The 22,640-nt window shown below is 50.0% G+C and overlaps 2 protein-coding genes across 2 annotated transcripts; one reads left to right on the top strand and one right to left on the bottom strand.

The window, feature by feature from the left end:
- Positions 1-4,221: 4,221 nt before the first annotated feature.
- On the top strand, positions 4,222-5,682 carry CLAFUR5_06049 (Sexual development regulator velC; the record flags this gene model as incomplete). The annotated part of the gene is made up of 1 exon (XM_047905197.1): positions 4,222-5,682. One exon carries the CDS (start codon positions 4,222-4,224, stop codon positions 5,680-5,682), a length of 1,461 nt encoding a protein of 486 aa, XP_047762697.1.
- A 2,413-nt stretch (positions 5,683-8,095) lies between these two features.
- Positions 8,096-10,296, bottom strand: CLAFUR5_06048 (CTP synthase; the record flags this gene model as incomplete). The annotated part of the gene is made up of 4 exons (XM_047905196.1): positions 8,096-9,187; positions 9,311-9,910; positions 10,040-10,113; positions 10,272-10,296. The coding sequence occupies 4 exons, from the start codon at positions 10,294-10,296 to the stop codon at positions 8,096-8,098; spliced, it is 1,791 nt and encodes a 596-aa protein (XP_047762548.1).
- Between the last annotated feature and the right edge of the window lie 12,344 nt (positions 10,297-22,640).

Here is a 22,640-nt window from a genome sequence, read left to right as displayed (position 1 = left end):
GCCTCTACCTTCGCTCTAACTACCTCCTTTTAGCCGATTCTGTTAACAATCTCCTTACTTATTAGGGCTACGATTTCTTGTTTCTCCGCCGGATTAGTAATGTATAGGCGTACCGTATTACTTGCCTTCGTAGGGGGTTAATTCTTACCTACTACTACTATTATCTATATAGTTAGTCCCTAGGCTACCTTCTGTATTACTTGTTAGATTGTCCTTAGGATTTAGTATAATAGCGCTTTTAGCGCTCCTAGTAGCTATACTATAGTGTTCTTATATACCCGGGCTAGGTGTTCGTTATCCCCTAGTAAGTTTTCCGCCTCCGTATATAGGGTCGTCTACGCTATATTATTTGTCGTTAGCCTCTACTTTCTATATAGTAGGCCTTAGCTTATATCCTAGGTTTTTTCTTAGTTTATTCCCCGGTTTAGCTCTTAGTATAGAATGTTCGTAATACTAAGGCTCTCGTTAGTTACTATTCTCCGCTACGATTCGGGGTGAGGTCGCGCTTCCTAATTAGGTAGTTATCCTTCGTAACTCCGTAACTCTAGGGTCTACTATTAGGGGAACGGAACCTTAGTTTTAGGGTTCTTTATACTACGATTACGCCGCCGCTAGCGTAGGCGGGTCGCTACTACTTAAGTAGATTACTCGTCTTAATAAGGGCTATTAAGTAGATAGTCCTCGTCGATGTTCCGCTCTTAAAGATCCGTTTAGTCTCTTTAACGCTATAATTATATACGTTAGTAGTAGCTTTATAAAGCTAGAAATATATTATTACGCTTCCTTTAAAAATATTAGCTAGATTCTTAAGAGAGAGATTATTATTATCTAGCTCCTTATTAGTAAGATCGAATAGAGAGCCGTACTTAATTAGCGCTATAGTAGTAATAGTTATACGTATAGTAGAGGATATCAAAATGATAGTAAGAGCTATATAGATAGAAGAGATCGAAGAGGTTATTATAGTTAGTAAGAAGGATTAATTTACTTAGATAGAATATCTTATATTAACGAGAGGTAGCGACCGTACGTATAAGCTATATAGTAAGTATATACGACCTTATCTTAATAGAACCTCTAAGAAAGGAGCGAACCTTACTATTACTTACCTTTTGCTTTAGGCCTTACTTTACGATCGTATCTTTAATACCTTTCCTAATCGTAGCCTAGGCTTTACCTTACTTTATATATATAATATATACTAGGCTCCCGTACGTCCTAAGCCTTACTATTCTATATATTACCTTCGGGCTCTATTAACTATAATTACTTTTTAAAATATCTTTAATCCTATAATCCTAGCCTATCCCTTCTTAGAGAAGATTCTTCCTAGCTAATCCCTCGGTACTATATATATATATAATTAACGTTCCCGGTAGTTCTCTCTTAAGTATTGTATATTAATACTACGATAAGGCTATTACTATATATTAATACTATTACAAAATCTTACGATAATATATGTCTTCTATAATAGACGGCGATATTAATACCCGCGTAAATTGGACGTACAATACGTATTAAGCGTATTATAATTAAAGAAAGAAGCGAGGTCTCCTATAGAACGCGAAACTGCTTTAGCTATTTCTATTTCGAGTTGTTGCACAAAAGTCTCTAACGGTCGTCCGTATAGGTGTCAAAAGGATTCAGAATTTCAGAGCGGAAGGAAACGAGACGAAACGCCACAGCCGAGCGCTAGACTATTTCCCACGTGCTCGGGAAGGGAGACGTCAGGTTCAGCTATGGAGTACATGTAGGAGGTAGGAAGTGCTCACACCACCATCAAATACTGTCTGTATACACCTGCTCCAAACAGGAAGCGCCGAGGCTAAGCAATACCACGTTACTCGAGCCCGAGCCTCCACTCCGCTTGTGCCTCCTCCCGGTGAGCGCGTACGATGGCCGCTTGCGGTGCTAGCAGCGGTGCTGTCCGGGTTTGCAATGCTCGAGTACCCACCCTCTCGGAGGTCTGTAGACTGTGTGCACCGTGTGGCTGCAGAGAGGCAACACTATCACCCAACGCGGTGCGGAAATCTGGTGATGCGGGGGCCACTGGGTCATACAGTACATACATACTCATGCTTCAGCTTCAGCTCACGCGCCTCGCGTCGTGGACACACCGCATGGGACATTGCCAACACCGCTGGAGGAGCAGAATTACATCATACGAGAGTATGTTTCTGTCCGGATGATGCTTCTACATGTATGTACATAGCTGACATTATTGTGTGCCGGTACTGAGCCACGACTGTGCCGCCATGTCTCGCACAATTTATCCGTCCACAGGGATCAAGGATCACACAACGGATGCCCTAACCGAAGGCCAGGTGCTCCTCTACCGCATACAGCAGACCTTCCGTGCAGGTATTTTACACATGTGGCAGCTGGCTTGCAGGAAGCGCATATATGGCGTCGATCTCATTCATGCCCTTATCACATCGGCCTTTGGCCATCTCATGCATTCATTGCCTAGCTGCGGGCCTTGGCTGAGAGAAGACGCAGACCCTGCCTGCATCTCACAGCGCTTCCCGGGATTGACCAGGAACTATTCATCCGAACTTCTGACTTTGCGGGAGCCACCTCAACAACCATGTTGTCTGCGCTGGCGGGAGCTGTAGACAGTGGGGACAAGTTCGTACACGCAGAGCGGCACTTCTGCGCTGAATCGCAAGTCATGATGGTCAAGTATGGTAACGTGGTCTCTGCAATACAACCCAAGCGCAGTCAGCGTCGCGGCTCACTCACCGCAAGACTTCCAGCGGATCAAGCTACCTGGTGAGCACGCTGCCTGTGATCGGATCGATCTGCGTTGGAGGTGTGAAATAATGGTAATGGTCGGGAGCACAAATGCACCCAAGTGCGAGCCATCTCCGCGTGCAGCACGGAGGACCCGCCTATCTCGGATTGTATCAGGAGCCCTCTCCTTGCTGCAGAGAGTTTTCTATCCTGGATGTTCAGGCATCTCGTATCCAAGTACGAAACCAACATGAGACCGCTGCCTTCACCACTGATGCTAGGCCCCGGTCTTTGCCAAGGCCACGCGAGCCAATCTTGGGTTAGGGAGAGTGGAACTGAGTATCTCGCGCCTCACTCTTTGTGTTTCGCAAAAGATGGTCGACTTTGCGCGTGTGGAGCGGTTCATGCGCACAACTTCACTCCTCGTTGCACAACAGTGATAGAGTTTTGGTAGCGTGCTCTGCCACGGTTCTTTGCGGCTTGCGTGCGCCGATAACCTGGATTTCATACTCGATGCGACCTTCATAGCGGTAAGCGCTTCGATTTGCCCTGCTTGCCCTATTCCGCATCCAGTGTCACAGGGAAAACAGCTTCCTACGGCTGATTGCACCGTGTGCTGGCAGGGGAGAAGGTACCAGGTCCAAGGTGTCCCACAGCGCAACAAATAGTTCGACTTGCCCGGCCCATGTTTGTCCACACCTCTTGACTAGGGCCGTATACTACTGCGCCCGGCAAGTCCCACACGCGACGCAGTCGATTCCTGACGTCTTGCAAAGCAGTGACTGGCCTGCACCACCCTTGCGATTCGCTACCGAGAAATCGTCTACTTGTTGCTGGCTTTCGACGCCTTTGTGCAGGTGCAGCAATGCTCGAAACCAGGGTGTCTTCATTCGACTCCGCTTGCTTTAGCGCTTCGAGGTGGTGTAGCGGCGAAGGACATGATGTAGACGGAGGTATCCCTGCTTCGATTGGACCGACCGCTGTTTACATTTGTTGCTATACACTGCAGTGCTTCACCCTCCGTGCCACACGCTCTTGTCCACTCGTCCCTACGAGTCGCCCAAGACGAATATAATCCGTTCTCGTACCCAGATTGCACGCAGCGCATGATCTTCGGCTCGGGTCCACTATCTCACACAGCATTCTTGCCGGGTGGATTTGGTCTCACTACGTCGCCGCAAAAGGCGATTGACACTACTCAAATCCCGTACCGGACTCAAGGAAAGCATCAGCCTGTATCATGCATGCATGAGTGGGTACATAATTGCATATCAGCACCAGAGTCAGCCAGGCAGCTCCTCGAGCAGCTCCATTCGAAGAAAAGTCCCAAGTGCCGGCCACGGACCAAAGATTCTCTACATTACAGCTTGGTCACCACTACAGCATCAGCATCTCAAATCAACCACAACAGACAGCATCCTCCAGGTCTGTACGAGACTGTGTCTGATGGTTATCGCTTGATTAGCTTTCACAGCACCAGGATCTATGTCGCATTCAGGACGGCCTTTGCCAACTCAACCGCCATATCAGGGCTACAGTACCGGTAACATGGCGCAAACACAGCATCCGCCGTCCTTACCACGTGCCAACTTCGCAGGACGACCGGAACAACGACGTCCAGGACCACAGCTACCTCCAATACAGTCGGTGCCAGCGAACTTTGCCTCGTATGACAATGGTAGACCAATGCAACTTCCACCAATGCAGGTGCCGCGGGCCGGAGCGATCTCGTCACCCAGTACCGCATCGATACGTTCAATACCAGTCGCCCAGCTACTGTCGACCGATCCACCGTCACCACCGAGGTCACATCCTCTTGCACAAGCTACTCATGAAACGTATCAGCCATCGCCACCAAGGGCTCACATGAGATCCCCTCTTGCAGGCTTTCCACCGCAGCACCATCACTCCTACCCACAAGCACCATACCACCGCCACGAGCACAGCATAGGCGCAAATCGAGCACCAGCACCGTCATACTCGACAGACCAATTTCCTAGACGACAATACACCCCGGCGCCAGGGCCACCACCCCACAGCTACCCTCAACGACCATCCCAGCAGACCAGTCCTTCTCTGAGCGCTCACTCTTCCCCGAGCTACACCCACTCGGAAACCTCCCCTCGCTCCTCCATTGGCCCCTCGACCACAACCTCTCTTACCCAACGTCCTCAAATCTCCAAGCCTCCACCACAGTTCACTTACAACCTCTACATTCGGCAACAGCCCGCTGCTGCCCGCGCCTGCGGTTTCGGCGAACGAGACCGCCGCGTGATCGACCCACCACCAATCTTGGAACTAAAGATAATGAACCGAGAAACAGGAGCTCCCGAGCAGGACCCCAATGCCATGTTAGCCTTGACATGCTCGCTCCTCTCCCCGGACGGGAACGATGACGAGACAGAGTTGCCGCCAGCGCATCCCGATATGCCATCCACACGTCGACTGATGGGAACGCTCGTCGCATCTCCTTACCAAGCCAAAGACGAGCGCGGAACCGCTGGGACGTTCTTCGTCTTCCCTGATCTCTCCTGTCGAAGCCCGGGAAAGTATCGCTTACGCTTCAAGCTCCTGCGTGTGGATCCGACGAACACGACCCCAGGCTCCATAAGTGGCAGCGTAGCGGGCATTACGACCGAGGTCTTCAGCGTTTACACCGCGAAAGACTTCCCAGGAATGCGGGCGAGTAGTGCACTCCTCAAAGCGTTGCGGCGGCAGGGCTTGAATGTCGGCGTGAAGAAGGGGAGTGAGGCGAGGAAGGGAAAAGGCGGTGGGAAGGGCGCAGGAGGGGCGAAGAAGGAACATGATGGGAGTGAAAGTAGTAGTGAAGAGGAGGGTGATGGTGGTGGTGGAGGTAGTGATGGCGGAATGCATAGTAGCAGTGGGGATGCGAGTCCGAAGACGATGGCAAGGAAGAAGGGGAAGAGGAGGAAGAGGGACGAGTGAGATGATATACGTGATGCGCTCTTGTGGCAGCGGCGGATCTACACTACAGCTCTTGGCTGTGAAGAGCGGTCAACGATCCGGGCCTGATCTGGACTGCGTCTCGATCATTTGGCGTTTGTGTGACGTTACACACAACCGCGAAGACCTTGATCAACGACACTGCACGGCTGGATCTCAACTGCCGACAGGGACACGACATGTACATGAATGACGTTCAGACTCTGGTACAAGGCACACTATCATCTCCGCATATCTTTCGCTCGACATTTACAATTCCTTTTCGGTGGCAACATATCGTCGCATTCAGCGACGACAGCATATTCTATCTTTCAAGCGGTGACAGAGCATAGCGACGGAGTGTAGCGGAGCGGAGCATCGTCTTCATTGTGGATGAAGCGACTGTTGGTGGAAATGTCTCGGCTTACTCACGATCGGTGGCCTGACATGACGATGTGTTCTCTTCTGTTACCAGTACCCAGAGGTGGACTCCTGTAATGTAAACTAGGATAGACTTGACCATGACGTGATGATGCTTTTCTGCAAGCTTTGCTATGGGCTGTCCTGTTCCGGAGGTCCTGGTCTGAGAGATGGTCTTTGCTTTTACTCTCTACGTCCGGGGCGGTGCGGCTGTCGTTGACCTGCACAGGGCAACGATACTGTATCTCAGTCATGACTCGCACGTCGCGACTGTCCTGACAGCCAGGAAGTTTGGCTGCGGTCCATGTACTGACATTGCGGCCGAGCTCATCCACTCGTGAGACCATGTGTCCGCTGCAATTCAACCTGATCGCGATCTGTTGCATAGCAGTGAGGCAGATTCTCGAAATGATTCTGCTGCCCGAGCATCACATAATTACCTCATCTGGAATCTGGACAACAACCAAAGTATATTCATCAATGTCATGGAGCATCCCAGGAACAGTCGCGAATCCCGCCAGGTGAACAAAGCATATACACGAGGCGGCTAGGGTACCGATGAATGCGAGAAGCTTGTAGCGTTCGTCACTCATGCAACCATCGATTCTCGGAGGATGGACACTCATTCGCCGACAATCCAGGTCTTCTCAATTGACCTCGCCGACTTTTCAATTCCGCGGCGGATGCGTCTAGGGATTAAGCATCGACACGTGATTGCGCCAGCAGCATCCCAGCATTGGCTTAGTATTCCTCAACTATCCTTTTGCATTCTCGTTGACAAACCTATTCACCCTGGTCACAGGGCTTCAAACTGGATTACGTTCACAAAAATTGCCTGTGCAAGCCATGCAGCGACAGACCGGACCAGTCAGACTCTGTCTGCGTTGTTAAACAACGTTTAAAACTAGACAGGGCCTCCGCACTGACTTGGACCGACAAAAGGTGCAAAGGGATGGGAGATGCATCCACCAATGGCATAGGTCTGTCATGACGAGATAGTAGAGTTGTCATCTCAATGTAGGTCCTGCAGTACTTCTTGTGCGCTATACGGCGGAAGCCCTGGGCACCGCCACGGGCATGGCGATTTAGCTCTGAAGACCCACCGGAATGAGTGCAAGGGCAAAGTAACAGTACTGTCTCTGTGGTTGTTGCAAGCAGCGGGCGGTGCCTTTGGGTAGTAAGAGCTTCGCCCTGACTGTTCACTCACCCTCATCACTTCCCCGGACCCCAGCTAGCCGATCGGACCCCAGTGACCCATCAAGTTCCCAATCAAGTTCCATCAAATGTCGACAGTCTTGCACGTCGCCGTTGCGCCTCCGGGAGGGCACATCGGCGGCGCCCTTACCCCTGCCTTGTGAGGGACCCCCTCCCACTCGTTGCCGGCTCGAGTGCGCGGAAAAGATAGATTCTAAGCGGTTTTTGAGGTGCAGTTTGGAGTTGTAGTAGCAAAAGCTCAATCAATATAAGCGGTAAATGATGGGGTCCGGTCGGCCAGCTGGGGTCCGGTGAAGTGGTTAGGTTCACTCACTCTAGTGTCTTAGGCTTCATACACCGCCTTATTCCATGTCATAGGAAAATCAAAATTGTAAGGATCCAAAGATCGAGGCTCTTCACGGTTAGCGTTGCGACTTCAAGCGTTCTTTCAGCGTTCTAGAAACAGTGTTGTCGTCGCAACGAACATACAGGCCTGTCCGAGGGAAAGTAAGCAGCTAAGGCAGCCAATAGCAAGGTGGTTTGGTGACTCACAAGAAACAATCATACGGAAGGATAGCCTGTATCTGCGAGGAAGACCTGTCGATATCGAACTTTCAATCCATGGCATTCCTATGATCGAGAGAAGCCGGTGTATCTCATGCGACTTTGCTCCTGACTCCCGTTTCCCGGACTCCATGTGGTGTATCTCTATACTCAATCCCATCTTGATCAGGACAGCCAATGCGCCTGTGCCTCAGACCTCTGAAATGCAATACGGAATCAGACCAGCGTTCCCTCTCACTCAAGCTGATGTCTTATCGCCATTCGTCAGTCCATGTGAAGAGTCCTCGTACAGCCCTGCTGTTGGTGACATGCGACCAGTAGGGCTGCCACCCCGGAGAACCTCGTCGAGCATACCCGCGCTAGCCGCAATGAAGCCAAGGTATGGCTTTGAAGGGTTTAGGACACGAGATAGATACTCCGGATGATATTGGACACCAACGAACCACGGATGGTCTTTGAGCTCGATGACTTCCTGTCTGACGCCTGTCGAATCCTTGCCGATGAACGTCAATCCGTTCTGCTCAAGTTGGGCGGTGTAGGCGGGATTAACCTCATATCGATGACGGTGTCGCTCATCGACGCTGTCGTTCTTCAAACCATAAAGTGCGCGAAGCTTGCTCCACTCTGTATCTGGCTGCCAGAATGTTGGTTTGATTCCAAGACGCATGGTAGCGCCCATATCTCCTGGGTGATGCTCTGGCATGTCAATGATGACTCTGTCACTGTCCGCTCCGTCAAACTCAGACGACGTTGCTTGAGGTAGAGGCACATTGCACACGGATCGAGCGAATTCGACCACTGCGATCTGCATTCCCAAGCAAATGCCAAGGTATGGTGTATTGTTCTCCCTCGCCCAGTTCGCTGCTGCGATCATGCCTTCTGTACCTCTGCTGCCGAAACCGCCCGGTACGAGGATGCCGGAAGCTGTACAAACATCGTGCCAAGCCTTGTGGAACTTTGCGGGATCCTTCTTGTTCGTGTGTTTCTCCAAGTGCTCCGCATCGACGTTCTTCACCCTCAACTTCTTCCGGCAGAACATGGCGGCATGCTCCAGAGATTTGATGACTGAACAATAAGCGTCAGGCTGATCGAGGTATTTGCCAACGAGCACAATCTCCAGCTCTTCACGAATATGCTCAAGTCCCAGCGTCAGTCGCTTCCAGGTATCCCAGATCTTGACTCCTTTTTGACGAAGCTCCTGTGGTAGCTTGAGGACATCCAAGCGAAGCGCTGAAGTCATGAGCTGTACCAATTTCTGCTCGTGGAGCAGAATCGGGACTTGGTATGTGGATGGCATGTCGCGGACTGCGAGGACGTTCTCGTTCGTCACCTACAGCGAACAGTATTAGCCATATTCAAGCACCATGTGGCAGTGTCTGAGCAACTTCTGCTTGACTGGAGATGCAGCAAGCAAGTCTAAGACGGACTGTGCCTTCTCTCCGCATTCACTCACGTTACAGAAGCGTGCAATTTTCTCGATTGCACCAGATTCCAGAGGATATTCGCAGCGGCAAGCGATCAAGTCCGGAATAAGACCTGCTGAGCGGACCGCTTTGATGGCCATCTGAGTAGGCTTGGTCTTTTGCTCCCCGTGCACGACTGGCACGTAGGAAACATGGATCTGCATGAAGTTGTCACGGCCAGCATTTCTGCGTAGCTCGCAAAGCGCTTCAACAAAAGCCATGCTCTCGATATCTCCGACTGTGCCACCAAGCTCGACGATGCACACATCTGGCTCTTCACCTGTATCATCGACTGTCACCTTGGCGACTCTCTCGATCCATTGCTCAATCTCGCCAGTCACATGCGGGACCACCTGTACGGTCTTGCCAAGGTATTCTCCCTTGCGCTCTTTCGAGATGACCTTTTCGTAGATCTTGCCCAATGTGATGTTGTTCTGTCGAGTCAAGGTAATGTCGAGGTATCGCTCGTAGTTGCCCAGATCAAGATCAACCTCGCCACCGTCGTCCAGTACGTAGACTTCGCCGTGTTCTCGAGGGTTCATAAGACCTGCGTCGACGTTGATGTAAGGGTCGATCTTGATGCTGGAGACCTACGTGATAGAAACGCGTTAGCTGTACTCGACAGCCACGTTGGCTCGTTGCAAAGTGTGAATATTGAAGCAAGAAGCACTTGAAGAGCCGCGTGTTTCGAGCACTCCGCTGCTGTCTGAGCCACGTACCTTAAGTCCCATAGACTTAAGCAGCAGCCCGGCAGAAGAGGCTATAATGCCCTTGCCGACGCCGCTGATGACACCTGTAGCACTATCAGTATGCCAGAGTCCGCAGTATCGATTCTTTGTGAGGTGGTTTGAAGGAAAGGAAACATTCCGTTTTGCTGACGCTACTGATATTGCGATGGAGATGGTATTGTTCTGCATGAAAAGTTGCAGTATAGTATGGTAAGCCACTCACCTCCAGATACAAGAACGTACTTCATCTTGTCGTTCTGCTGTCGTCTACCTTAGCGTCGCCTCGCTCGCTTGTGGCGAGGGGAAAGAGAGGAGGGAGAAAGACTCGAACTTCCCGCGACACTTTTTCAATCTCAGACGCGACTGCCTTGCTTGGCGGGGTTGCACGCGCGCCACGCGAACCACCAAGTCGGGATTGTTTCTTTCACGTGTGTGGCTGAAACCTTGTTCGCACATCCTGCTTCATCATCGATATAGGTAGCATTGCGTCTTTTCGTACGGCAATGCTTCGTGGAGACGGGGGCGTCTAAGGTGTCGTTCAATGGGTAGCAATCAATCAATCAATCAATCAATCAATCAATTAATCAAAAATGTGCTGTTAGCGGTTATGAACCTCTAAAGGTAAGCGTAGCGGAGTGGAGCTCTCTACTAACCCTTCTAGACTATAAAGTAGCGTGCGATCCACGCTACCGCTACCCGACGTACAGTGCTTATTATACGACGACATAGGCGTTAGCGACGAGTATATGTTTACGAGTTCGCTAATAGGTATAGTACGGTAGGTCACGTGACCCTAAAACTTGAAAGTTGACTAATCAGAGCGGGCGCCAAGGCTAGTTGAGGGCTAGTATAGAGCTTCACTCCCTCGCTAACGCCTTACCTATGTACTCGTAAGCTCGTACTCCGGTATAGCTAGCGCTCGGTCGCTACGCTTAATTAATTAATTAATTAATCTATCATCCTCGAAGACCTCCCTAGGCTATATTAGTAATAGAGTAAGGCAAAGCGGCTCTAGATCCTAATAGCGGAGACGTATATAACATAGTGTTACGCGGTACTACTATATAATAGAATAGTAAAGTAACGGGCTAAGCGTATAATATTTAACCTCGGTTATACTATACTAATAAGACTATTCTACTTATATATAATCGTCTACGCTATTACTATTAACTACTATAGTCGCTATTACTATTAACTACTATAGTTACTATTCTTCTAAGCCTTCTCTAGGTTGTCCTTCGCCTACTATACCCTACGCCTAGCGTTAGTAGTAGACCTATTACGCTCTACCTATTCGATACTACAACGACGAGACTCTTATACTCTTATTAAGTCTAAGTTTAGATATAACTAATCTCTCTCTACGCGTAGATAAACACCGTAGTAGGTATTTAGCTATAGATTAGTAAGTAGCGTCTACTACGGATTACTAGTAGTGCTCTCCTTTATTATTTCCTAGATATCGCGTTTACTAAACGGTATAGTAGTAGCTTTATTACGTTTACGTTATAGCCTATTAAGCTCGGCATTATTAAGTAATACCCACTATAGTACTAGGTCTTTATTCTCCTACTCCTCGAAGACCTTACCCTTAACGAGCTACTTAAACCTAGCTCTATCGGCTTTATAACGGTCGTAGTCCGCTTGTCTTATCTTCGCGAGACCGGACTTTAGAGTACTAAAGTAGTCCTTATCGAAACCCTTATAAAATAGTAGTCCCTTTAGTAATATAATACGAGATGTCGCGATCCGAGCGTATATATAGGCAACATCCTATTATTAAAACTTGAGGCCACGTACGCTAAGAATCAGGTGACTGATTAGTCACCTATAGCCTCTTTAAGAGCAACACTTGTCCATTCTAGATAGACACATGCAATACACAACCTGCTTTTGAAACACCCTATATAAACCCGTATAATAACTTCCTATACTTCTAACGTGATAGTTATAAGCCCGATTAGCGCTCACTAACATTCGCTACGATAAGGAAGCCCTAAAGCAGAGTTTGTATCGTCATAGCACTACTACTACAACTAGTACAGTAGTATCCCCTAGGCCTAGTGAACCCGCGTAGAACTTTTACTAGCCTATAACCTATTTTGTAGTTATAGCTACTACCGAGACGCTGGTGACTACCGGTGCCCTACCTTAGGGTACCGTAGTTCTAAAGAGCTATAACTAATAGGACAAGTTTGACCGTTAGCTAGAGCTCTACGTAGAGTCTTTAAATGTCTAGAAGTATATAGATCCTCACTAACTAAGTAACGAGCTAACAGAGCCTACTTACTTAACGTTTAAGGAAATCTAATAAGCGTACACGGTAGGAGACGCTATATTAAGAGATCTTATTAAGCTACGACAAACAGACGTAGACCGAAGGCAACGGATGTACGACATCTTTACTACTACGCGATCAAAGCTTATTACCTACCTTATCCGTACGACGATAGAGCTAGGGCAAGAGCTAATATACGGCTAGAACACCCTTAGAGCGAAATACTAGGCTCTTAAGGATCAGTATAGTCTAGACGATATACTACGTAAGCGGTAGCTCACGCTTAAGCTGTCTAGGCTTTAGAAGGCTAGCGTACGTAGAATCGATAACTAGTACTCAGACTAGTTAGTTTTATAGACTAAGATACTTAAGTGTAACTACGCCGAGTACGACGACCTTAGTAGACACTTCCTACTTACTATTCAGTAGAAGTAGGCTCTAGCCTACGGTGCTTCTCTATATAACGAGTAGAAGCGTAACAAAATGTCACTACAAAAGCTTACTAAGCGTTACCTCGAATAGATACGCGATACCGTACTAGTAATAACTAACGGTCGATTAGTCTTCGTAACCTTCTCCGGAGAAACCTTAGTAGAGGATGAAACAGCACCTATAGGTACTAGTCAAAAGGAGGGTGACCGTAGTAGTAGCCGTGGTAATAACCGTAGTAATAGCCGCGGTAATAAGGGTCGTAGTAGTAGGCGCGGCGACAAGAACAAAGACAAGGATAACAATAGGCTAAGCGGCTACTAGAACATCACCGGCGAGCCTAAGGACACCTATCATAAGGGCCTATTCTTATACGATATGATCAACCCCGATAAGCGCCTAGTAAAGGATTAGCGCTTAGAGTAGTAGAAGAAGTACTAGAGAAACTTTATTAACTACTGCTTAAGCGACGACGGCGAGCGTCTGCTTAGCGTGTTAAATCGTAACAATCGTAAGGACTAGGAACGTGACAAGGCTATTACTAATGCGAAGAAGGCATCACTAAGCGATAAGGGCTTTGTTGGCCTTACTGTTCTTTCTAGCTTAATTAGTAAGTTAAGCGTCAACTTTAGGGATTGCTAGGTATATAATAACTGTTCAGACACTTATATAATCAATCATTATGACTAGGAGGGTGTAGAGTTCATTACAGAGCGCCTCACCACCTCAGAAATCTAGGCTAGAACAACCACCTTTCTAATTATAGCGTTAGGGCGCGTTTATATATCAATTAGGGGCCATTTATTCACCTTGCTAGATGTGGCTTACTGCCTAGGCTTTTATATGAACGTCATCTCCTATATACGTATAGAAAGAGCCGGACTCTAGTAGCACGGACGTAGCAATTTAATGTGGCATAACGACACTAAATTGATAGACCTATACCGCCCTACTAGTACAATCCCTTTCTTTAAGGTGGTCACACTACCTAAGTCACCTATCATTTACTAATAGCCTATAAAAGAGGGCCTAGTACTGCCGAAGGTCACTAAAAAGATACGTAACGCGCACTTCATTAGTACTATTAGTAGGGGTGCAAACATCGGCGATAAACCTACTAATAGCGTAGCATCTCCAACTGCTTAAGAGGATAGTAACCGCACCGTTCTCGTAGTCATAAACAGTACTAGGGGCACTTAAGGTATAGCTACGTCTAGTAGGACCCCTATTAAACACCGAAAGCTCTCTAGCCGCTAGTAGTATTGTAAGGGCGCGCGTACCATAGGGTCCGAATGAGATAGTTGTTGTTCTACGAAGCTACGAAAGAGGAGCGCGAGGCGCGGCGAAGTTATAAAGTAAAGCCAAGCCGCGCTAACCCGATGCAGAAGGTCCGCGGTTCAGCCGGGCCGACGCAGCTACAGTGAGGGGTCGCGGGCTGCCCGTGACAGTACCCCCCCTCCCAAAACACGCCTCAGTCCTCTGAGCGTTATTCACCTTGTGAGGCCACTTGCCTGTCGAGCTCCATAATCGCGCGAACGCCGAATCATCCTCTAGTGCCCTGTCGTCATCCGATAACATCGCATTCGCTCTATCAAGACTATCCTCGACCGGCTTCCTTCGAGAAACATGTTGCCTAGTTAGCTGGCTTGCCCCAGATCTAAGTCTGTCTTCGGCTCGCACTCGCGTATGATCCTTATGACCAAAGTTGGGTATCATTGCAGGCTCTGTAGGCTCCACTCGAGTATCGAATATGTGCGGAGCAGATTCTATTAGAGGCAAGGCTCGAGGCGACTCATTCGTGACGGTGTCTTTCGGAATGACCCTGATCGAGTTGAGCCCGAGTATCTCAGTGGCTGGTAGGGACCAGTCAGATGGAGCTGCGAAGCCTACAGGCGTAGACAACTCCGGCCGGTTATGGTGAAAGTCTGCAACAGCGGCGGCTGCGTGTTCAAGCATGTCCTCTGCAGGTTGCCAGGTCTCACCATCCTCTTCGTTCTGATATCCAGCCCATTTCACCTTGTACCATGTATCTACTTTGCGCTTGTGCCCCTTCTTCACCTTGCCTGCCCGCTTACGGGTGTACATGTCAAGGATCTTTTCCACCTCGTACATGTGCGTAGGTGCTGCCACTACATCGGCTGCTGCATCAGCCTCGGTGGTGTCAGGTTCGATAGTTATCGGTGGTGGCGGCGCCAGATGCTGCCCTTCAAGTGGTGGGAAATCGGGGTGGTCGGCTCGTTGTAGTAGTGAGGTGTGGAAGCAGTTATCAAGTCCTACTAGAGCGTCTGATAGTTTCAGTCGATAAGAGAGTCTGGCCGGCATAACTTCCGTGATCTGGTAAGGGCCGGCATATCTCCTGTCCAGCTTCTTAGATGGTCGAGTCGTGCGGATGTTCTTGGTGCTAAGATACACCCAATCACCCACCTTGTAGTCTGGAGGAATGCTTCGGTGGCGGTTTGCTGCCTCTGCTTGGAGAGCTTGTGACATTCGCATATTCTCTTGAAGGTGTTTGTGAAGCTCGCAAATTCGACGCACAAAGGTTTCTGCTGATCGCGCGTCCAGTCGCTGGAGAGTGGTCAGTCCTCCCTCCTTTCCAGCGTTCAGGTCAACTCGCTCTATGAACTCAGGGTTGTATCCTAAGGTGGCGTAGAACGGCGACACACCAGTAGTCTCAGACAGGTGATTGTTGATCGCGAACTGAGCAAGGCACAGCCATTCTGCCCAGTCATCCTGTGCCTCGTTGGTGAACATGCGGAGATACTGTTCCATCGCCTGGTTAGTGCGTTCTGACTGTCCATCAGTTTCTGGGTGATACGAAGAACTCAGCTTGCGATTTGTGCGGAGCATCTTGCAGAGTTTCTTCCAGAAGGTAGCAACCCACTGCTTGCCACGGTCTGATGTAATGGTGTCAGGAAACCCGCGCCGACAGAACACATGTTTGAGGAAAAGCCTTGCCGTATTCTGTGCTGTCATTGCGCCAATAGGGATCAGCTCGACTTCCTTAGTGAGCCTGTCAGTGACGGTCATAATGTTGTTGTAGACCATGCCGTCAAGAGTGCTGTCTGGGAGTCCGACAACGAAGTCGACTGCAATGTGTTTCCAAGGCCGATCTGGAACAGGAAGTGGCTGTAGTAATCCTAGTGGCTGGGAGTGCAGAGATTTTGTTGTACGGCAGGTGCGGCAATTCGCGGTGTATCTGCGCACGGATCTCGCTAATCCAGGCCAGTAGAATTCACGTGCTACGAGTTCATAAGTGCGAGCTCGTCCTGGATGGCCTGCTGCTGGAGCGTCATGGTTTATCTTGATTATCCTGGTCTGTAAAGCTTGGTCATTTGGTACCCATAAGCTCCAGCCGTCGTATTGGTTTCGAACATATAGCAGGTCGCCATCCACTTTGCAGTGTGCTGGGTGAATCTTCGCTCTCTGTAGCAGTGTAGGAGTGCGGTCTTTCTGCAGGTCCTTAATCGCGGTCTTGAGCTCGTTATCGGTTACGTACGCCGTCGACATTCGATACTCGAGTTCGGCTTCCCGCTGACTTTCACGCGTCGCCGGTTGTTCAGTAGGCGCATCTCGTTCTGTAGGCATAAACTCTTCAGCTTCAGGGTTTAGCGGTACTGGTTCCTCTTCTTCCGGCGCATCTTCTACTGTTGCCTGTAGTGAGGCGATCTTAAGGAATCGCTTAGGAGGCAGCAATGTCTGATGCTGATGCTGGTTCCGAGGGTCGTCCACCCCCTGCGGAAGGTCCTGGCTGCGTCTCGTCAGGCTGTCTGGCTTTGTACCTTGAAGTCCTGGACGGTATATTATCTTGAAGTTGAACTGTGACAAGAACTCAGCCCAACGCGCTTGTCGCCGATTTAGCTGCTTTGTCGTCATGAAGTATTCCAGGTTCTTGTGGTCGGTGTAAATCTTGACTGGCTGTGAGTCCTCATCATCTGCCTCGCAGGCGAGCTCGGGTCTCCATTCCTCAAAAGCCTTGATGATGGCTAACAGTTCCTTATCATAGATTTCATAATTGCACTCCTGTGGACTCAACTTCTTCGAGTAGAAGGCCACAGGATGTAGCACACCATTCTCGTCATACTGCGAAAGCACGCCGGCGTTCACAAAATCTGAAGAATCTGTCTCTATTACTGTTTCCCTGCCTGGCACGTAATGTGCGAGCATGCCGGCTTTGCTGAACGCAGCTTTCAAATTGTCAAAGGCTCGTTGGCAATCTAGTGACCATTGAATCCTTCTGTTCTTGTGATTGCTTGGTCCGTCCGACTTGGTCAGGTTTGTGAGAGGAGCAGCTATGCGCGAAAATGCTTCGATGAATCGCCTGTAGAAGTTGGCAAATCCAAGGAAGGCCTGGACATCCTTCAGGTTCTCAGGAGCTTCCCATGTCTGAATACATTCGAGTTTCTCGGGGTCCATCTCGATGCCGTCAGGGGTTATGATTAGCCCAAGATACTTCACCTTCTGTTGGTGGAATTCGCTTTTGTCGATGTCCACTGTAAGTCCTGCATCGCGTAGCTTGGTGAGAACCTTCCGCACGTGTTCAATGTGCTCCTCCAAGGTGTCACTGAAGATAAGTACGTCATCCAGGTAGGCCGACACAAAGTCGTCTAGGTGTTCTTGCAAGACCTTGTTGATGTATGATTGGAACGATGCTGGTCCGTTGCACAAGCCGAATGGCAACACTAGACACTCGTAGATGCCGTATCGTGTCGCAAACGCTGTCAACCACTCGTGCCCTTCAGCTATCCGTAACTTGTTGAAGGCTGCTACAATGTCCAGCTTTGTGAAGTACTTCTTGCCGTGCATGCGGTTGAGCGTCTCTTGTATCAAGGGAATCGGATACCGGTTCTTGATAGTGATCGCATTCAATCCTCTGTAGTCGATACAAACACGCAGCCCACCTCCAGGCTTACGTACCACTAGCACTGGTGCAGGAGACTGGTTCGTCTTTTGCCCTGCTTTCCGCACCTTCCCTTCAGATGTTTGCTCGTCTAGCCATTTTTTAACTGCCTCGTTCTCCTTCTCAGCTAGGCCGTAGGGCTTGCGGTATGGTGGCTCTTGTGGACCATCAGGCTTAATGTGAATCTCATGATCTACGCCTAGTCGGTGAGGTGGGAGTCCTTCATGATCCTTAGCTGAGAAAGCGTCCGCAATATCGTGGTACATTGGCGGCAACTTCTCCTTCGGGTTGTGATTGAACTGCTTGTTCAAGAATTGGTCCAGATCATCAGCAGCCATTGCACTCAGCTTAAGCTCTCCGCCGTCGCTCTCACGCCTAGTGGGCATGATGTAGAAGCACTCAGCCCCAGGCCGGTGCGCGTACATCCCCCACGCGCGTTGAGAAACGCCCTGGCAGTCCACTTCTTCATCGTCTATGTCTTCCAGGTCATATGATGAGGCATTCAGCTCTGCTCCTCCTGCTGTGAAGCTCGCTACATCTCCAGTGAAGGGCTCTGGTCCGTACCGTACTGGTGCCTGCTTCTTCTTCTCGCGGTGGTTCAGGGATTGCACTGTTGTCGGTGTCTTATTCTGTAGACAGTGACCAAAGCAGTAATCCGACCTGAATGCCACCTCGCCTGTCTCCCAGAAGATGTTTGGGTTGTGCGCTGTAAGCCACGGCAGGCCAAAGACGATGTCGTATTCGAGGTCGGTGACGTAGCATAACATTTGCTCGTGATGATCGCCTATGACTACGTCTACAGGGGCCGCGTGTGTAATCTGCCGCGCAGTGGCCGTTCCATCTCCCAGTGTTAGTCGTCGGCTTTGCGTCAAAGGGATCAGGGGTATTGTGTATTTGCGTGTGAATTTCCAGTCAAGAAAGAGAGAGGTGGAAGCAGAATCTACAAGGCCTCGAGCCTTTCTCTGTTGTATCATTACGGGTAACACTATGTGAGGGTACACAGCTGGCTGTTGCTTATCCAGTGCGCATGCCGATATCTTAAGCTCCTCACTATAGTCTGTTACCGTCTCTTGCGTTCCGTGTCTCTCAATCTCATGCTCTTTCTGTCCTAGGAAGTTCGGGTGACCGCTGTCTACCACGCTTAGGCAGCGGTCGTGCCATTTCCCTGCCGCGGATCGGCGGCTAGGGAACTGAGGTTCGCGTTCGGATTCGGCGTGGTATTGCGTGGACGCGGTGGGCGATAGTCGCCATCGTACCCATACATTGGGCATTCAGGGTTGGTCGACACGTGAGAACCTGTACGGCAGCGGTAGCACTTACCCTGCTTCTTAAGGTCTTCGCGCTGCTCACGGTTGAGCGTAGGCAGGTTCTGTAGATGTGTCGGCAGATCCTCCTTCTTCTTGGTACCAGCGTACTGTAGTGGGCGCTGTACCAAGGCACCTGCTACACCGGCAGCGGCACTAGCAACTGCGTTGCCGTTGTTCTGGTTGTTCTGGCCGCCATTGCTGTTCGAGTTGCCATTGCCCCGGGGGCGCTCCTTCTGCGGGTATAGTCGATCTGTCTCGTAGAAACTCTCGTCCAGTGCGGTGCACTCCTCGATAACGTCTTGCATGCTGTCTAGGCGGCGGTCGACTTCGCGGTCGCCGAAGGTCTTGATGAAGTACTTGCGGTTCAGTCGGTTACGGAACAGCATGAGCTCGGTCTCATCGGTCCATGACATCCAGGCGCGCAACTTCGAGTAGCGGGCATGGAAGGCTACAAAGGTTTCGCCTTGTTCTTGCTTGCAGGTAGCAATGTCAACCATAGCCTTGGTTCCCTCATTGCGTGTGCCATATTGGCGTGTCATCCAGTCTAATAACTCTTCTCCAGTCTTGAACTCGTTGAAGGACTGCTGTCCAGGCACAGGGATCCTCGGCTTGATGCTTCGCTGAGGATCACCTTGTGTCCACCCATACACGAAGCGCAGACCATCTGCCTCAGTGCGGAAGGTTGCTACAGTCAGCTTTAGGAGAACACTGCTGTACCAGCTGTCGAAATTGGGGTCGTCATCGTTCTTGAAGTGCTTAGGGTCGGGCACACCCTTGCCGATCTCCATGCCGCGAGTGAGGGTGCGGTCAATGGTGAAGAGACGTTCTGGAAGGTCAACCAGTGGTGTCTGGGTGCGGGTGTTGCGCATTCTCGAGTCACGACTGTTGTTGGGTCCTGGTCGCGGACGGTCGTTGTCACGTCCTCGGCCATTGTCGCCACGGTCATCGTCGTCTCCATCGTTATCGTTATCACCACCACCGCCACCGCCCCCTCCACCAGCAGCTTCGCGATACCTACGCAATAGCTGCTCGAGTGAGGTCTCGCGTGGGCGGGAACGAGAGGGTCGGCGGCCTGAGCGGCCCCTACCTCCGTTCTGTGTGGTGTCTCCTGCCTCAAGCCGAGCCTTCAGGTCATCGACTTCTTGTTGTAGGGCCTGGTTCTTCGCCTCAGCATCTTGTGCCTTCTTCTTCTCCTTCTCGCAGATCTCGCTGAACTGCTTGCACAGGTTGTTGGCTTCCTTGTATTTCTTCCCCAGCTCTTGCAACTTAGCTGGGTCGCAATCCTTCTTGCTCTTGAGATCTGCTGCCATTTTCTGTGTGACAAGCTCTTCACTTCGCAGCATCTTGTAGATGCGGTCGTATTCGGTGTACAGCGTGGTGTACTGGGTGTTCTGGAGGTCGTTGGCTCGCTCCATTACATCGAGTTGTCTGCCCTTAGTAATTGCCGTGTTGACTGCTTGTAGCACGAAGTCGTGGGTGGTCTTCGGGTGTTGGGATGCAAGGGTCGTGAGGTTGTCTGGGGTGACATTCTGGTATTCGGATGCGAGAATGTGTTCTGCCTCGTCGAGTGATAGATACACCTCGTCTGGGTCGCCGCCTGGGTTCTCTTCGAGCTTGAACTCGAACAGTTCTGTAAAGTCAATCTCACCACCTTCTTCTCGCTCGAAGGCCTTCTGGTAAGCTTTATCAATCTCTTGTTGTAGCGCGACACCGGTGTCTACTGTGACCCGCCGGTTGTCGTCCTGTGTCTGACTCTGAGGAAAAGAGGAGAGGTCGGGGAAAAGAGATGTGCGCTGCTTGCTTTTGCCCTTAGGCTTAGGTGGCGGTCGCATGCCGCCGTTCGCTGTTTGTGAAGTCATGTTGTCTGGGTTCGGGGGAGGCGTGACGGTGCCTGTATCCTGACTGTCTACGAGCGCGCGACCACCTGCTGATGGTGTCGCCGCGTTGCGTTCTCTAGGCATCTGCGCGCTGTGCGCCTTACCGTGTTCTGTGTTCTGATGCGGCTCTGCGCGTTCTCGAGTTCTGCGGTTCTGTCTGTTCCTGTTGTTACGCGTCCCTTACCTAGATCCGCGATCTGGGTAGTAAGGTAGAACAAACTGTAAGGGCGCGCGTACCATAGGGTCCGAATGAGATAGTTGTTGTTCTACGAAGCTACGAAAGAGGAGCGCGAGGCGCGGCGAAGTTATAAAGTAAAGCCAAGCCGCGCTAACCCGATGCAGAAGGTCCGCGGTTCAGCCGGGCCGACGCAGCTACAGTGAGGGGTCGCGGGCTGCCCGTGACAAGTATCAAATCTTTAGTCACATTAGCGCTAAACGTATTAAGTAGTTACCGCTTAGAGTTAAGGGGGTGATTATTAACGATAGTCTAAGCGCACCCCTTACTATACATTGTAGAGCATGTGGGCTTAGCAAAGCTTATAAGGTATATAATCGGTCTTAGCCTATTAGGGTGATGACCCTATACGGCTATATAGCTATAGACTTGGCAGAATTTACTGTCGCCTATAACGGTAATAGGTACCTCGTCTACTTCTACGATCTAGATACCTATAGACACTTCTAGTTCACTATTAAGAACAGGGATTAGCAATCGGTATTAGCTTGCTTTAATAGCCTACTAAGCTTTATTAACTTCATTAGTCGTAGGTTCGTATACTTCTATAGCGATAACGAGCCCGCTATAAGGAAGGTGTTTCGCTTAGTTATTAATAACAACAAGATTGAATAGCACGTAACCGCGGAATACGCGCCTACGTAGGACCTAGTAGAAAGAGCTAGAGCTCTAATCATCACTATAAGTAGAACTATTCGTATCTACGTACGATTGCCGGAAAAGCTTTAGCTAGAATATACTATAGTAGCGGTATATATCCTCTAGCGATCCCCTATCTAGTCAAAGGGCTAGAAGACCCTATTCGAATTAGTAATAGGACGAATTCCGAACGTAGGTCATATAGTAGTATATAGATAGATAGATAGATATTTCATTAAGCTGTTGTAGTGCCCTTTGGCCTATGCAGCTATGCTATCTTGTTTTTGTATATATAGAGGGGAAACCGTGTTGGTGAAAACCCCTCCTCCTTCCCGCCTGTCTTTTCCTCCTCGTTGTCGTCTTAAATTTCCCTTGTTAGGGGTACGCTAGTGTCATGGGCCTGCCCTGATGACTACCCTATCTGCAACCCCCCTCGCTTCCGCCTCTTGTCTATCCACTCCTCCGTCTCGCTCGCGAGGCTAAACTGCTGGAGGTATCCCTGCTGTAGTATCCACCGAGAGATTCGGCGAATGTTGCCTTTGTCCCTAATAATTGACTTGTAGTCTCTCCTTCCCGCTTGGTGCCTCCAATTTCCCCTGCCTCTCGCCCACTGCGGGCATCGTAGTAGCATATGTTCTGGGTTTTGCGATGGGTAGCCACACTGGCAGGCTGGGCTATAGATGTCTAGTGCGCGTCTTCTGAACAGGTAGGCCCTTAATCCAATGTGTTCGGACCTGATTTGGATCGCTATGCTTGCTTCGGCCCTTGTCAGGTCCCTATATAGCTGGTAATTGTGTCTCTGGAAGGCTCGGAGCGCTATCGGGCCTGTTGTCTTAGGGGGCTTCCTTTTCCAGTCCTGCTCCCATAGGCAGCTCGCTATCTGTTCCGCTAGGTTTTGGGTCTTAGCCTTGCTCCCGCCGGCCTGGC

Source organism: Fulvia fulva, chromosome 5 (genome assembly GCF_020509005.1).
Source record: "Fulvia fulva chromosome 5, complete sequence".
Classification (NCBI taxonomy): Eukaryota; Fungi; Ascomycota; class Dothideomycetes; order Mycosphaerellales; family Mycosphaerellaceae; genus Fulvia; species Fulvia fulva.
This window is presented reverse-complemented; position numbering and strand designations above follow the sequence as displayed.